The sequence below is a fragment of the Bos indicus genome, chromosome 7 (assembly GCF_029378745.1).
Source record: "Bos indicus isolate NIAB-ARS_2022 breed Sahiwal x Tharparkar chromosome 7, NIAB-ARS_B.indTharparkar_mat_pri_1.0, whole genome shotgun sequence".
In the NCBI taxonomy this organism is placed as follows: Eukaryota; Metazoa; Chordata; class Mammalia; order Artiodactyla; family Bovidae; genus Bos; species Bos indicus.
In genome coordinates, this window is record NC_091766.1 from 20,104,718 (window position 1) to 20,121,368 (window position 16,651).

The 16,651-nt window shown below is 52.7% G+C and overlaps 1 protein-coding gene and 1 long non-coding RNA gene across 3 annotated transcripts; one reads left to right on the forward strand and one right to left on the reverse strand.

Moving 5' to 3' along the window:
* Positions 1-1,843: 1,843 nt before the first annotated feature.
* On the reverse strand, positions 1,844-7,424 carry HMG20B (high mobility group 20B). Its single transcript, XM_019964488.2, has 10 exons — positions 7,347-7,424; positions 7,011-7,066; positions 6,421-6,529; positions 5,738-5,941; positions 5,002-5,122; positions 4,585-4,631; positions 4,239-4,311; positions 3,785-4,000; positions 3,087-3,219; positions 1,844-2,549 (listed from the first exon to the last, which is right to left on the reverse strand). Exons 2-10 carry the CDS (start codon positions 7,046-7,048, stop codon positions 2,537-2,539), a joined length of 954 nt encoding a protein of 317 aa, XP_019820047.2. The 5' UTR covers positions 7,049-7,066; positions 7,347-7,424; the 3' UTR covers positions 1,844-2,536.
* On the forward strand, positions 4,190-8,615 carry LOC109561769 (uncharacterized). Of its 2 annotated transcripts, XR_011567569.1 has the most exons (3): positions 4,190-4,329; positions 5,570-7,570; positions 7,651-8,615. It is a non-coding gene; the product is annotated as an uncharacterized lncRNA (long non-coding RNA). The 2 variants fall into 2 exon arrangements; XR_011567568.1 differs by having other exon boundaries at positions 5,570-8,615.
* Positions 8,616-16,651: the final 8,036 nt, after the last annotated feature.

The window sequence follows — 16,651 nt, forward strand, 5'->3', positions numbered from 1 at the left end:
CAAAGGCCACATAGCCTGGGATACCATTTAGATGAAGTGTCCAAAACAGCCAATGCATGGAGACAGAAAATGGATTTGTGGTTGCCAATGGCTGGGGGAAGGGAAGATGGGGAATAATAGCTAACATGGAAGGGGTTGTTGTTTGGGGGGTGATGAAATATTCTGGAATTAAGTGGTGCTGGCGGTTGCACAACTTTGTGACTATACTAGAAACCACAGAATTGTACATTTTCAAATCTTTAGAAAACAAACTAAAACAAACAAACAAAAAATCCATCAAAATGGTATTCTTGTGGAAAGACATCCTTTTGTGCTAAAGGTTATGTAAAGACCTGACCAGGAATGGTAAACTCCAAACCTGCGATGAGGGTACGATGCCAGAGAGGGGGTGAGGTGAGGAAGCACACACGTGTGTGTGTGTGACAATATCCATCTTTTCCAGTTTCCTGGGGCAGCCATAACACAGTACCACCAGTTGAGTGGCTTAAAAATGATAGAAATTTATTCTCTCAAAATTCTGAAGGCTAGAAATCAATTTGTCAGCAAGTCCAAGCTCTTCTGACTCCTTGGGTGGCATCCTCTCCCCCCAGCACCACTCCCAGCCTCTGTTGGTGGCTAACCATCCTTGGCCTTCTTTGGGGTGTGCTCTGCTCCAGTGTCTGCCTGTTGTCACATGGCTGTCTCCTTTCTCCATGTCCAAATCCTTATCTTCTTTTTTTTAATTTTTAATAACAATTTGTTTATTTTATTCAGTTCACACAGTAAAAAAAAAAAATTGGAATCTCATTTTGTTGAATATGTGACAAGTTACATAATTGAAAGTATAAATTTAGCCCAAAAGTTTAACATTGACTGTGAAATTGCAGTTGGTTCTAGAGCAGTGCAGAGGCTAGCGGCGCTGACCACCCTGCCCCTTGTTGTAGAAAATCCATGTATAATTTTTGATCCCTCAGAACTTAATTTGAAGTAGGCTGCTGCTGCTGCTGCTGCTGCTGCTAAGTCGCTTCAGCCGTGTCCAACTCTGTGCGACCCCATAGACAGCAGCCCACCAGGCTCCCCCGTCCCTGGGATCCTCCAGGCAAGAACACTGGAGTGGGTTGCCATTTCCTTCTCTACTTTATCTTCTTATAAGGATCACCAGTCACATTGGATTAGAGGCACCCCCCACACATACACTCCAAGATGACCTCATCTTAACTAATTATATCCTCGGTGACCCTATTGCCAAATAAGGTCACATTTTGAGGTTCTGGGGGTTAGGGCTTCAAGATTTTCTTTGGGTGGGGCTAAATTCAACTGATAACACCAGTGTTTGTCAAATTAAATCTCTGGAATTTTTAGGGTGTCTCAAATATTCCATAAAAGGCTTAAGTCTCTGAAAGCACTCCCCAGTAAGTTAAGTACAGAATTATCATCTGACCCAGCAAGTCTGCTTCTTGGGATCTACCCAGAAATAAGAGCAGGTGTTCAAACAAAAATCTGTATGTGTGTGTTCTCAGCAGCATGATTTGCAATAGCCAGAAGGTGGAAACAACCCAAGTGTCCATCAACCGATAATGGGTACACAAAACATGGGCCATCCACACTATGGAATATCACTCTGCCAGAAAAAGGAATGAAGCACCGAGAAACGCTACAACATAGACTTTGAGGACATGACGCTCAGTGAGAGAAGCCAGACACAAAAGACCCAGTGTGTGATTCCATTTGTATGAAATGTCTAGGACATGTAAATCCAGAGACAGAAAGTGGACTAGTGGTTGCCAGGGGCTGGAGAGGGTAGGCCTGGGACCCCAACAGAGGATCCTGGCCCATTCCCCTTTAAAAAAAACACACATACTCATTTAAGTTTGAAATTCAATTCCACCTTTTTTTTTTTTTTTTTTTTATTTAAGAAGTCCAGATCGAGTGGTGGCAAAACAACTGCCTCCATGGTGGTTCCTCAGCTGAACGAGCATGGGGTGGTGCCAGCCCCCCCATTCAGGGGTGCAGGAATGCGAGGGTGACAGATAGATGGCTCCGCCAGGAGTGTGAAAGTGTGTCCCTGCAAGGTGCCTGCCCGTGTGGGTACTTAGGGTGACACCTGCCAGGCAGGAGTCCCCGTGTATTGGATGTGGGTTTTCTCTGCCCTGGGTCTGGGAGCTGGTCCCGGGGAGTGGGTGTAGGGTGTGTAACTCTCCCCACACCAGCTGTGAGCGGCTGTGGGTTTCCTCCTGTCCCGGGCTACATTACCCCTCATGTGTTCCCACGTCTGTGTAGTGTGATGTGACCTGTGAGGCCAACAGGCCTGGCTGGGCCCTGGGAGTCTGTGCACAGTGCATGGTGGGTGGGTTTTCTAGGATGGGGACCTGGGGAGATTCAAAGCTAGAGGGATGCTGTAGAAATTTAATTTTAGGGGGGCTAGAGCCCCCAAGGTGCAGGATCAGGCCTGGCCCCAGAGGATGGAACCCCCCACCCCTCCTCCAGGGGGTGCAACTGGGGGAGGGGCCATGACCAGAGCTTGGTCTTCTCTGGATCTGTGGGGCGGCCGACACCCTCATAGATGCTCACTGTGACAAAAGAAGAGATTAGTTGATGGGGGACCCACATCAGGTCTCAGCCCCCATCCCCATCCTGGGGTACCCCAGAGGCCACCCTCCTCTGCTCCTTCGGATGCTAGGGTGGGGGGCCTGGAGTTGATCCCACCTATCCTGGGCAGCTAGGAGCCACCCAGAAAAACCCATGCAGAAGCTGTGGTGAAGCTCTGGGTCCCCTGAGCCAGAGGTGTGCTGGCCTCAACATCCCCCAAGCAGCATTTAACACAGTACCAGGCTGAATTAGGGCTCCCCAGTAGCTAGGCCATTAGCCACCTACATCAAACCAGCCCCACCTAGTAGATCCTGCAAGCACTGTGGCCTCGGAATAAGATCTGGCAGCTAGATCCCACTTGGCGGCAACGGCCCCAGACCCCAGAAAGCCCGCTGGAGACCTAAAACCGGTTTATGTAGCCAGGCTTCTCCAAGGCAAGTCAAGCCTGAGGTGGTCCCCACGCGAGGCAGCCCAAGCTGGGCTGAATGGGCGGGGGGCAGACCTGCCCTGGTACACACCTGGCGACCTGGGCCAGGATCTCCTTGATGCGGACGATGAGCTTCTCGTGCTGGGCGGGGTCGCGCTCGATGGCGCCGTGCAGCCGGGCCATGTAGAAGTCCAGGGTGCTGAGCGTGGGCGTTTCGCCGGTGCCTGGGGAGGCAGGGACCCGTCAGACGAGCCCAGTGGGGGATCACCACGGAAACAAAGATCAGAAGGTGGGGGTAAGAGGAAGGGGCCATGGGTGAGCGTCAGTGGGGTCAGGTGCGCGCGGTCAGGGCGTCTGGACCCGGGGAAATCAAGGTCAACTGTGGCAGAGGTCAGAAGATGGAAGATGGAGAGGGCGGGGTCGTGATGGGGGGATTCGGGAACTGGTGGGGGAGAAGTTGGCCTAGGTCAGCCGAGGAATGAACACGGAAGTTAGACCCGGGGAGAGGCGGGGCGCGAGGGCTACTGTGGGCGGGGCTGGCACGAGCAGCGTTCAGTGAGGACCGGGCCGCGGGGGCTTAGGATTCCCGGGAGTAAGGGTCAGCAGGGGCGCGTCGGTCGGACAGAGAAGCGGTTTGCGCAGCGACTGGGGGTGAAGGGATGCCAGAGTGAGGACTTGCTGGGCGGGGTCAGAGGGGGCGGAACTCGCGGAAGCCCGGGCAGAGCCGAGGTCATCGAGGGCGGGGTCATAGGGGGCGGGACTAGGTTGTTGGGGGCGGGGCCTCCACACCAGGCACTGGCAGCGAAGCGAAGCTGGCGGTGAGCGCTTGGCGCACCGCCTGGAGCTGCTGCTGCAGCGCCAGCGTCCGCCGCTCCTCCAGCGCCAGCTCCTGCTCCAGACGCTCGCGCGCGCTGCTCATGCTCTGCGTGTGCCTTTGCAGCACAGCGTTCTGCTCCTCGAAGGCCACGTTCATCTTCCGCAGGCGCCGCAGCTCCGCCTCCCGTGCTGCAGGCGGGGAGCCGGGTAAGAGCCTGACGCTTCCCCGCCATCCCCCGGCCGCCTTCCGTCTGCGGACTTCGCCCTGAGCTGTGTCCCACGCCAAGCCTTCCGTCACTGCTCTGTCTCCAGCCCCACATCTCAGCAGTCTGGGCTGCGAGGGCAAGAGAGGAAGGCACCCACTGCCTCCCGCCTCGATGCCCTCTTGGTTCAACGCTTGCTTCAAGAACTGCTGGTCAGCGCTCACCTTTGTTTTGGTCCAAGAACTCTTCAGTGAAGATGGGGACGTCGAAAGTCGAGAAGCCGTCACAGTCCCCACCCTGGGACGACAGGACAAGGTGGCAATTTTGAGGGGGGTCAGTCAACTCTCCTATGGGACATCCCCTAAGCTTGGGAGGGTCTCCTGAGGCTACCTGGGTCAGAGTCCATTTTACTGCCCCCCTCTCAATTTGTGTGAGTGCCCCGCCTCCACTCGCACACATCTGGACGGGGTGCTCACTTCACCCCATGAGCGACGGTCCTTGGTCACCCGGGGGTTTAAACACGCCAGACCTTTCTCGCCCCGGTGTTCTCCGTGGAGGAGGGACGCTTACCTTGTGTCCATTCAAAAGGGTATTCATGAGCCCAGAGCTGGAATCCTCTGGTGGGGGAGGGAGGAGGGCAGGGTCAGTCTCCCAGGTCTCCTCTGACCCCCTGCTTTGCACATGCTGTCCCCTCTGCCTGGAACGCCACTATTTCCACCAACACCCACCCCCTTCCCCCCACCCCCGCACCTGCTCATCCTGGATCAAAGGCCCCTCCTGGGCCCCTCCCCCCACCCTCATATCCATGAGTGTCCTATCTCAGTACAGATCAGCCCCGTTCACTCACAACTGTCTGGTTACATGTGTCTCGTTCCCACATGACCGTGAGAGACCCTTTGGCAGGGGGTGGGGTGGGGGGGTGCATCGGCCTGGGTCACCTGTCTCAGAGTAAGCACTCAGCTGCCTGGAGGCTGAGGCCCTTCGCACCTTTCTTGATCTTCTTTTCCTGGATCTTCTCCGCACACATCTTGTAGGCTTCCGACTGCTGGTAGGCCCTCAGCTCCTTCATGTACTGCTGCTTCTCCCGTTCAGCCTCGTCCAAGTACCGCTGGTGGGGGCAGGGAGAGAAGGCTCGGCCCAGTGGCAGCGGAGGCCTCGCAGACTCCATCACTCAGCCCGCTGTACTACACTTTGCCACAGCTCCCTGCTGCCCTTCAGACAAAACTTCGCACTTCGCTCTGCTGCTCAAGCCACCTCCCAACTCCCGGACCTCACTACCTCACCCCAATTCCAGCCTTTTTAAACCACTCCCCGGTGTCTGACTGTCTGCAGGCTCCCACCTCTGGGCTGACCTGCCCTTCTAAACCCATTTTGCCTGTTGAAATACCATGTAGAGGGTGTACGCTGCTGGTGATTTTGTTACATTTCCTTGATGTTTTTGCAAATTTTAAATTAATTACCAGAACTTTAAAACCGCAAGGTTTCTAACAAAAATCCAGCATCCACCCTCGACTTCTTTTATAACGGTGTTTATTAACTTTTATGTTTATTCCAGCCAACTGCCACCCTCCCCTCCCTTCAACAAGCTGGAGAGAGCTAACGGGTGGTCAGTCCTCCCGGCAGAACGAAGGGCCTGCCACACCTGTTCAATGGGGGTAAGTGATGCTGATGGATGTCTGAGTGAGTGAGAGCAGGTCAGTCAGTGGTCCCGGGCCGTCCCCACCTGTTTCTCCGCCGGCTGCAGCTTGCTCCACTCGGCGCCCAGCATCTTGGTGATCTCGGGAAAGGGCAGGTCCGGGTGGCGCGTCCGGATCTGCTCGCGCCGCTCGTTCAGGAAACGCACGTAGCCGGTGACAGGTGCCTTGGGCCCATTCGGCAGGATCTTCTTCCGCTTCTTGCCCTTGGGCCAGCCGCGCTTCTTCACCGGCTGCAGAACCCAGTCGCGCTGTTGGGAGGGGTCTGGAGGGCTGGGGCTGGGCACAGAGGGGAAGAGGCGGGGCCCTGGAAGACTTGGGTGGGGCCTAACCACGAGGTGGGACCCAGAGGTATGGAAGTATGGCCTGGTCAGGGTTTAGAATTGGGAGAGTGGGGTTAAGGAACCCCTGGCCATGGGTAAAGGGATCAGAGAGGTACTGGGGACAGAGCATCAACCCAAGGATTGGGTTGGCTTGTGTTGTGGGCGTGTCCCCTGTATGGGCGTGCCTTACTAGCAGAGATTCCGCGGGTAGTGGGCGGGGCCTAGACAGTGGCAGTGGAGCTCTTGGGGGCGTGGTATCTGACATGGGGCAGGCCTCAGCTTGGGAAGGGAATTCTGGACTGTGGGCGGAGCCACAGCAAATTCAAATTTAGCTCGGGGCGGAGCTTTAAGGCTAAGGCCCACCGACACAGCAGTGCAGGGACTCTCACCTCCTCTTCGTGGGACCCCTTCTCTCCGGCCCGCGGGCCCTCGCCGCGCTCTTGCTTGACAGCCACCACGAAGCTCCCATGCTGTCCTGGAGCCTTGCCGCTCGCCGGCCTGTAGCCACGGGAAGCCAGGGTCATTCCCACTCCCCACCCCTGACGACGGATTTGGCAGCAAGAGGCCTGAGTCCTCAGAAGAGAGCTCTGAAGAGGGTCAGGATACGGAGGTTGAGATTGGAGCACTAGGGGAGTCACAGGGGACCTCGGAGAGACTAGAGCTACGGGACGCCAGGGTCACCCACCCCTTCCCCCACGACGAAAGCGCTGGCAGCTAGCGGCCTGAGTTCTGAGAGCAGGGGTCTGAGGAGGTCAGGATCCGGGGTTAGGGCAGGAGAACTAGAGAAGGTCAGCAGGCCACTCCTGAAAAGGACTAGAGCACGGAGGTTTGGGGGAAGCCCGTGGGAACTCCGAAGTGGGGGGGGCTCCTGTCCCAAGTCGGAGGAGTCAAGACCCTGGGCCCGGGGTTCGAGAAGCTCCAACGGGACGGGGTGGTTGCATCCCCGAGTGGGCTGAGGGGGAGGGGATGTCGCACTCACGCGGAGGCCGCGCCGGGCTGCTTGGGGCCGTGGGACATGGCCACTCCCGGCCGCACCTGGAACGTAGACGCGTGGCCAAGTGAGGGTCGCCCAAGCCAGCGATGGCGGGGCTGGGCTGGGAAACCCTGTAATGCCAGGTCCGGGGCGCCTGGGGGGGCCGGAACCGGGGGCGGGGAGGCCCTCGGGGGCGGGCGCCCCAGGGATCCTTTGTTGGGCGATCGCCCCCCAGGAGGCCTGGGTCCGCACCCTCCCGGCCCAGGAGGGTCCCCGCCCCGGCCCAGGGATCCCCGCGCCCCCGCCTCCTCGCAGGGCCCCGAGTTCCGCGGCTGTTTTCACCTCCAAAGAAACTTTCCCGGACCTCTCGGCTGCTACGACGCTCCAACCAACCGCCGGGAGCCCGCCCCTGCTGCCCGCTCCGCCCTGCACCGCCCCCGACATGCTAATAACGACTCGGCGAGCGATCGGATTGGGTATACCCATCCCCTGGGGCGTGACCATGCAGATACAGGTCGGCGCGCCCGTTGGTGATTGGCTGCGGTAGCCACTGAGCCGCGTGGGAGGTAAGTAGAGAAAGCTGCAGGCGGGCGCGTCAAGTTCGGCTGTGCTCGGCCGCTCTCGGGACCAATCAGGATGTTTTCAGGTTTCGCCGGGTGGAGCCTCTTAAAGGGCCAGCAAGCGCGGCTCAGACTCCTCCCCTGCTGAAGGCGAGACTCCCCGCCCCTGCAGGATCCGGAGACCTATGAGGCCGAGTCCGGCCCCGCCCTAGTTGTCATGGGGACGGTAGTAAGTTGCTAGGGAAGGGGTTAAGGTCTTTTGGAGCAGTCCCTTTCCCCACTGCAAGGTGGGACCTGTTCTTAGCAGACCGGGTGGAGAAGTTTCCCGTTTACTGACTGGACTTAAAGCCCCCAACAGGGCCGTGCCCCACCCTGCATGCAAGAGCTTCTCTCCCTCCTGTGAAAGGGCCTCAGCTTTCTCTCCTATGCAATGGAAGCTTTGCACAGAGTCCACGTCCAGAAGGCCGGATGCAGCAAAGCTGAGACCAGGAGCTGGGCTCGAAGCAACTAAGAAGAATGTGGTGGGGACAAGAAAGCTGCGAGGATCTCGTGAAGATGAAGGGCCAGGAGACCCTGCTCTGGAGTCTTGGGGACCCCCAGGCAGCAGCCTGGTCCTCTTACAGCCTGGACTGTGTTTCCTCTGACCCCAGGATAATTGTGGTCACTGGATGCTCCTGATGGCCCGTTAGACCCCAAACAATCTACCCACAGCACCTTCCTGCTCTCGCCTCCCTTCATTTTCCTCCTCACTTACTCTGGCGACCTCAACGTTCCTTAGATATGTCCATTTCATTTATTCCCACCTCTGGGCCCTTGCACTTGCTCTTAATGCCCTTTCTCCAGGTTAAATGTCCCCCTTTCCAGTGAGACATTCCCAGGCTTGTACCCCACCCCAAACACCCCATCTTATCTTTGCTCCATATGTTCATTTCCTCCCTATAAGCTGCCTGTTTGCTCATTGCTATATTGCCAGCACCCAGAACAGTGCCCACAGGTGCTGTCAATGCATATATATTAAATAAACAAATAAATGTATAATGTAAATTTCTAACAGGCAGGTGCAGCAGCTTTGGAAAGCAGTCTGGCAGTTCTTCAAAAGGCTAAAAACAAAACAAAACATAGAGTTACCATGCGATGTACCCAGGAGTTAAAGAATGGGCTTGCAATACAGGAGACCCAGTTCGATCCCTGGGTCAGGAAGATTCCCTGGAGAAGGAAATGGCAACCCACTCCAGTAGACAAAAGCGCCTGGCAAGCTACAGTCTATGGGGTCACAAACAGCTGGACAGGACTGAGAGACTAAACCACCAGCATCCAGGAATTACCGTGCAATGCATCCACTGCACTCCTAGGGACATATTCAGAATTAAAAACATACATCCACACAGAAACTTGTACATGAATGTTCACGGCAGCATGATTCACAATAGTGCAAAAGTGGAAACAAACCCAAATGTCTATCAGTTGATGAATAGGTAAATACTGTGGGCCAGCCATCCAATAGAATATTCTTGGCTATAAAAAGGAATAAATTGCTGTGTCATGCTAGGACAGGGATATGCCTTGAAAACATTAGGCTCAGTCAAAGATGCCAGTCACAAAAGGCCACACAGTGTATGGTTCCATTTATATGAATTTTCCAGAACTCCAGAGAGATAGGAAGTGGATTAGTGGTTGCCTGGGGCTAGAAAGTCAGTGGGCAGGGGCAAAGGAGGTCACGGGGCTTCTTTTGGGGTGATCAAAACGTTCTAAAATTAGGCTGCTTTGATGGCTGCATAACTCCATTAATGTACTAAAGTTCACACAATTGTACACTTTACACAGGTGCATTATCTGGAATGTGAATTAAATCCCAATGAACCTGTTTCTCTAAGAGGCATCCCAGAGCTGAGGAAGATAAGCTGTGCCCTGGAATTTTGACAGACCCAAATTCCACACCGCTCTGTTGCTTCATCAGATGTGGGACTTCCTACACCTGCTTGCCTCTCTGCTTGGTTAGAAAATGTCTAGGTGAGAATTCCAGCCAGGAGAATAGGAAAGACCCAACCTCCAGATCCTGCCTCTTTGGCTTGATTGACAAAGCTGATGTTGCCATAGAAACGTGTCCTTCCACTCCCAAGGTACTACACAAGGAATTCAGGGGTCTTCCTGTGCATGGAAAAGAAATGAAAGGTCTTGAGGTTGATTTTTTTTTTTTTTATTGGCATATAGTTGATTTACAATGTTGTGTTAGTTTCAGGTTTACAGCAAATTGAATCAGTTATACATATACATATATCCACTCTTTTTTAGATTCTTTTCCCATATAGGCTATTACAGAGTACTGAGTAGAGCTTCCTGTGCTGTACAGTAGGTCCTTAATTGTTATTTATTTTATATATACTAGTGATATAGATATCAATCCTAATCTCCTATCTTATTGATGTCGATTTTGAAAGCAGTTTGCAGCTCCTTGGCATCAGGACAAATTCCTTGCTGTGTGGATATTTTCTGGGAAAAATAAAAGTGTCTTGAATCCAAATGGCATTGCATCCACTCCAGTGCATGTGATCCAGACACCCACCCATCCCCAAGAAGCAACATGTAAGAAGCAGCATTTCTACTGTTTGACTTTATATCTTTCATTCTTTGATCTAAAAGCCGATACTTTGGCCCCCCAAAGTATAAATAGGTTTTTCCTTAGCCACAAACTTCTCTCAAGTCCTAGCTCTCAATAAAACCAGGAACTCTAGCTGTCTAACCTCATATAATTTCATGTTAGTTTCTTTGCATTCATTTCTATGCTCCATTTGGAAATGTAAAAAATATATTTATTTATTTATTTGGCTGCATTGGATCTTAGTTGTGGCATCCAGGCCCAGTTGCTCTACAATGTGGAATCTTAGTTTCCCAACCAGGGATCAAACCAGCATCCCCTGCCACTGGAAGAAGAGTTCTTAACCACTGGACTACCAGGGAAGTCCCTGGAAATTTTTATCGTGTGAAACCAGGAAGAGGGCCCCAATTTGTAGCCTGAGAAATACAAGATCCATTAAGGATGACTTAACTGTCTTTGTGAAATTAATTTTATGATGCAAGCAATGTGCAAATTCATTTCATTTGTACAAATTAAAGTTGTGTGTGAAGGCTACCAGACCCATACCATACTTCCCCTTATAAGCTTGTCACATTTCTTACCAAAACTTTTCCTACCTACCTATACACATACATACTCTGTGAGTCTCCTAGGGCTATAGGAACAAGGCACCACAAAGTGGGTGACTTGAACAACTGAAATTTATTTTAAAAAATAATAATAGGGGCTTCCCCAGTGGCTTAGTGGTAAAGAATCTGCAACCAATGCAGGAGACACGGGTTCCATTCCTGGTCCAGGAAGATCCCACATGCCTCAGAACAACTAAGCCAGTGCAACACAACTCCTGAGCCTGTGCTCTAGAGCCTGGGAGCCACGACTCCTGAAGCCGAATGCCCTAAAGCCCATGAGAGGCCACTGCAATGAGAAGCTCCCGCACAGCAACAAAGGGCTGCCCCCAATCGAGGAAATGGGAGGAAAGCTCATGCAGCAATGAAGACCTAGCTCTGCCAGAAATAGAGAATTTTTAAATGGTTAAAATATTAACTAATAATAATAATAAGTTAAAAGGACTTCCCTGGCAATCCAGTGGTTAAGACTCTGGGCTTCCACTGCAGGAGGCATGGGTTCGATCCCTGGTCAGGGAAGCTCTGCATGTCTTTGCAGTGTGGGGAAAAAAAAAACAAAACAGAGTTATGGGGACCAGAAGTTCAAGATCAAGAGCTTGGTCAGCACTGGTTCCTTCTGAGGCTGTGAGTCTGTTCCATGCTCTCTGAGCTCTCCCAGCTTCTGTGGCATCTCCTAGCCATCTGCAACCTTCCTTGACTTGTACAAGCATCACTGCATCTCCACCTTCACATTTATATGACGTTTCTGGGCGTGTGTATTTCCAAATTTCCCCTTTTTTATTAGGTCATGGGTTGTATTGTACTAGGAACCACCCTGCTCCAATTGTGACTCATCTTAATTCATTACATCTGCAATGACTCCATCTCCAAATAAGGTCACATTTGAGGTCCTGGGGATTAGGACTTTCACCTGGGAAGGCTGGGGGGCACAAAGCAAAACACAACACTTACACACACACACGGGTGTGAATGCACTCCTATAAGGAATGTAAGCTCACGTCTTGCTTTTTTTTTTTTTTTTTTTGCCACACCAAGAAGCATGTAGGATTTGAGTTCCCTGACCAGGGAGTGAGCCTGTGCCCCCCTGCAGTGGAAGCCTGCAGTCTTACCCACTGGACCGCCAGCGGAGTCCCACAGCTTGCTTCCTGTGATCATATGATCAATCACGCCGTGAACATCCTCTGCAAACTCTTGAGTCCGCAGCCTTTGGCCCAGTGGCTTTATATGTGAAGCCCAGAGCCCTGCCTCTGGGGCTGGGTAATTTCCCACAGCAGGACCTCATCACCGCCTGTGTAACGAGCTCTGGCAACTTCTGGTTCTTCCTCATACGACTGTATTGCCGCCTTTGTTTCAAACGTTCCGAACCAGCTGTCTGGACCCCTTTTCCAGCGTAGCTAGGAAAACATGAAGTTACGCGTAGTTCCTCCCACCGCCGCCCTCCAAGCCCCGCCTCTTTGGCTTGATCGACGAGGCAGGCGTTGGGGCGGGGTTACCGTTTGGGGGGCTTTTTGTTTTGTTTTGTTTTTGTTTTGCAGGGCTGCGCTGTGCAGCATGCGGGATCTTAGTTCCTCGACCAGGGATAGAACCCGTATTCCCTGCATTGGGAGCAGAGTCAACCACTGGACAACCAGAGACGTCATCCCCCTAACCCACGCCTCCGCGTTTACGTTTGTTTTTAATACTTATTTGCCAGCACCGGGCCGTTCAATTTCTCTCCATCCCCAGGAAGGATCAGGATGCGGTCGGCGCTCTCGTGATATCCCCGCCTTCGTTAGGCTCTTTTACAGAGTGAATTTAATTCAGGGGATTGCCGTCGTGAGCAATGAAGGGCCAAGGAGGCAAAAGCGAAACGCAGAGGCAACCGCTGTCCGAAGGAAGGGGTGTGGGGACGGGGTCTCAGTCTTTTGGGCAAGGGACACCCCCCACACACACACCGCTGCTGCTGGACTCTCCTGGGCTCAGGGAGGTGGCGCTGAGGCCCACCTCTGTGACTTGGGCAATTTACCAAACACTCTGTGCCTCAGTTTGCCCCACCGCAAAGTGGGCTAATAAGCATGTCTGCCTGTATGAGGTTGTGAGAAGGATTTAACGAGTTTAATTCAAGCACAGTGCTCGCGACCCGGCCTGGCTGGTCAGTGCTCCATAAAGCATTGGTTGCTCCTGTCCACGGAGACTGAAGCCTCTGGTACAGAGAATTTTCTAGTGTCGTGGTTTCCACCCAGGGGTAATTCAGCGCCCCTCCCACCCCCACCCAGGGGTCTGATGTCTAGAGACATTTTTGGTTGTCATGTCTAGGGCGAGTGGGGCTGCTCCTAGCATCTACCCGGTGAAGGCCAGAAGTGCTGTCATCCCAGGACAGCCCCCACCACAAAGAATAATCCAGTGCCAAGTGTAAGCTGTGAACAGGATTGGGAAACCCTTCTCAAGGGTCCAGGAAGTGCTCTATCCGCCTGATCCCCCTAAGGTCTCCCAATAACTCTAATCAGAGTTGCTCCTCTTCCCTGGTGGCTCAGTGGTAAAGAATCTGCCTACAATGCAGGAGCTGCAGGAAATGGGGGTCGATCCCTGGGTTGAGAAGATCCCCTGGAGGAGGACATGGCAACCCACTCCAGTATTCTTGCCTAGAAAATCCCATGGACAGAGGAGCCTAGCGGGCTCAAAGAGTCGGACACAACTGAGCATCATACACACTCTCACCTCCATTTTATACAAAGGGGAAACTATGACCCCGTAGCTTGCACAAAACTGCCTGGTTTGATCTTGGCTGTGGGCCCTGGGATGTAAGGAAATTTTTTTTGAGTGTTAGAACCTTCCCCCTCTGAGTGTCCGCCCACCCCCCACCCATTTTGGCCTGAGAAGTTCAAAGGTCAGAGAGAAGATCAAAGCAAGCACCTTCCCGATGCTGGATGGGGGCTGCCAGGTCATCCGATACTCAGCTGGAGGAGGAGAGCCGCGGGTCTGGCGTCTGAGGCGGCTGTGGACGCTCTGGGGGCATCAAAGCATGTCTGGATCTCTCCTGAACACAAGCCTGTCTGTCCTTCCTTTTGTCCTACCCAAGGGTTCAGCATTTATCTGTCCTTCCTGACATCCCTTCCCCTAGGCATGGCCTTCTCTGATCTTCCCAGCAAATCTGACCCCACCCCCTTATTAGGGGGGCTACGTGCCCCCTGCTGGTAGCCACCCAGGCAGCTGAGGCCTGATTTGGGATAAACCACCTTCACCTCCTTTCCCACCCCCACAGGCTTTTTTTTTTTTGGCTGTGCTAGGGCTTCGTTGTTGCATGGGAACTTTCTCTAGCTGTTGTGCGCGGCCTTCTCATTGCAGTGGCTTCTCTTGAGCCTTCTCATTGCAGTGGCCCCTGGGCTCTAGAGCATATGGACTCAGTAGTTGTGGCACATTGGCTTAGTTGCCCCATAACATGTGGGATCTTCCCAGACCAGGGATCAAACCCATGTTCCCTGCGTTGGCAGGCTGATTCTTAGCCACTGGACCACCAGGGAAGTCCCCCCATAGACTTTTTAATCTGATTCTCCCCACCTTTTCAAAACTCTACTGTGGCTCAGTGACCTGAGGGTAATGTCCCAACTCCTCTGACATTCTGTCACCTTTCCTGGTCTGATTCTTCCAGTCCCAGCACTGATTATGGGGGGTTTGGAGGATGCGGCTCTGCCCTCACTTAGAATTGGGGCTTCAGAATCTTTGGGGCTCCAGCATTGCTCAGGCTGAGACCAGATCCAGTGAGTTGAATGAGTTCATTCATTAAGTAATGAGTTCATGAATGAATGAATGACAATACTCGGGGGCAGCTCTCTGGCTCCCCCAGTGTCAGGATCAGTCTTGTTCCTGCCATCCCCACAGAGTCAACTTCCCTGGTGGCTCAGACCGAAAAGAATCTGCTTGCAATACAGGAAACCGGGTGTGATACCTGGGTGGGGAAGAACCCTTGGAGAAGGGCATGGCAACCTACTCCAGTATTCTTGCCTGGAGAATCCCATGGACAGAGGAGCCTGGTGGGCTACAGTCCATGCGGTCACAAGTGAGCGACTGACACTTGCCAGAGTCAGGGCCGAGAAGTACTGCTGCTGCTGCTGCTAAGTCGATTCAGTCGTGTCCAACTCTGTGTGACCCCATAGACGGCAGCCCACCAGGCTCTGCCACCCCTGGGATTCTCCAGGCAAGAACACTGGAGTGGGTTGCCATTCCCTTCTCCAGGAGATCTTCCTGACCCAGGGATTGAACCTGGGTCTCCCTCATTGTAGGCAGACCCTTTACTGTCTGAGTCACCAGGGAAGTCCCAAGAAGTACTAGCTGGCTTCAATAGGCCAAAAACCCAGAGATGAGAGATGTATTGGTACTTCCACCAAACGACCCCTCCTCCCCCTGCTGGATCTGTGCCCAGGGGCTGCCAGGTTGATGCCTTGGGTTCCTGATCCACATAGGAGGCTGATAAAAGAGGGAAAACTCAACCATTTTTACCCACAGGTGAGACCTCTCCTGAAAGTGAATAATTAACTCAAAGATATTGGAAGTCACAGGGAATTCAGTTGGAATCTTGAATCCACCTCTTGTCAGCTGCTTGCCCTCTGGCAAGGAATTTCTGTCTGAGCCTCAGTTTTCTCATCTGTAAAATGGGTGTGAAGTGTTGAGGTAAGAAAAGAGAGGAGGAATGCAAATAAAAAGCTTAGGCTAATAGGGTTGTATTTATTTTTTATTTTATTTATTTGTTTGGCAGTGCTACACGGCATGTGGGATATTCCTGCAACCAGGGACTGAACGCATGCCCCCTGCAGTGGGGCTTCTCAAGTGGCTCAGTGGTAAAGAATCTGCCTGCCAATGCAGGAGACTCAGGAAACCTGGGTTCAATCCCTGGGTTGGGAAGATCCCCTGGAGGAGGAAATGGCAACCCCCTCAAATATTCTTGCCTGAAAAATCCCATGGACAGAGGAGCCTGGCGGGCTACAGTCCACAGGGTCACAAAGAGTGGAAAATGACTGAGCGACTGAGTGACTGAGCACACCCCAGCAGTGGAAGTATGTAGTCTTGGGACCGTTAAGTCTTTGGAGTCTTAACCATTGGACCACCAGAGAAGTCCACTGGTAGTGGTAAAGTCGTCTTCTGGGGACTTCCCTGGTGGTCCAGTGGTTCAGACTTCCCGCTTCTATGCAGGGGGCTCGAGTTCAATCCCTGTTGGAGAACCAAGATTCCACATGCCTCAGAGGGTGGCCGAAAGTTGAAGAAAAAAAAAACCCGAAATTGAAAGGAAGCAACCTTGGCCGGGAGGAAATGTGGTTCTCTGATCTCTTCTTATCAGTTTATCAGAGATCTGGGTCTACCCCTATCTCCTCTGTTTTTCTACCAGGCTATCTCTCTTGAAGCCACTATTTCCCATTCACACCCATTTCAGCTCCTCTCCATGAAAAAATGTGTGTGGCAGTAGTTGGTCCTTATCAGTGTCAAAGTCTGGGCTGGGCACCCCTTGGGTTGCTTGAGCCTCAAGTTTACCTTTTGCTTTTTCTTCTTTTTCCAGCATGGGGGATCCTAGTTCCCTGTCCAGGGGTCAAATCCACAACCTATGTAGTGGAAGCGCTGGGTCTTAACCACTGGACCACCAGGTAAGTCCCCTGAACTTTAAGTTTATAAATGGGTTCCCCTCTGGTTCCCAATTTCTGTCTGCATTTTTCTGCATTTCTGATTCTTTGCCTATATGTCCACTACTCAATCATTTGACAAATATTTCTTGAGTTCCTACTATGTGCCAGGCATCACTGGGGACAACCCAGTGACTAAGAGTGTATTCACAGGGATCATCATCCAGTGGGGAAGACAAAGGGTTACAAATGGGGCAGGGGAGAGCAGGATACTGTGGAACCCAGAGTAATAACTGAG

Coding starts and splice junctions, on each gene's coding strand:
- HMG20B (XM_019964488.2), bottom strand. CDS start 7,048: ATGTCCCACGGCCCCAAGCAGCCCGGCGCGGCCTCCGC. Junction 4,632..5,001: donor GGAAAAGAAGATCAAGAAAG/GTGCGAAGGGCC, acceptor CTCCCCCACCAG/AGGATTCCAGCTCTGGGCTC. Junction 4,312..4,584: donor CCCTTTTGAATGGACACAAG/GTAAGCGTCCCT, acceptor CTGTCGTCCCAG/GGTGGGGACTGTGACGGCTT.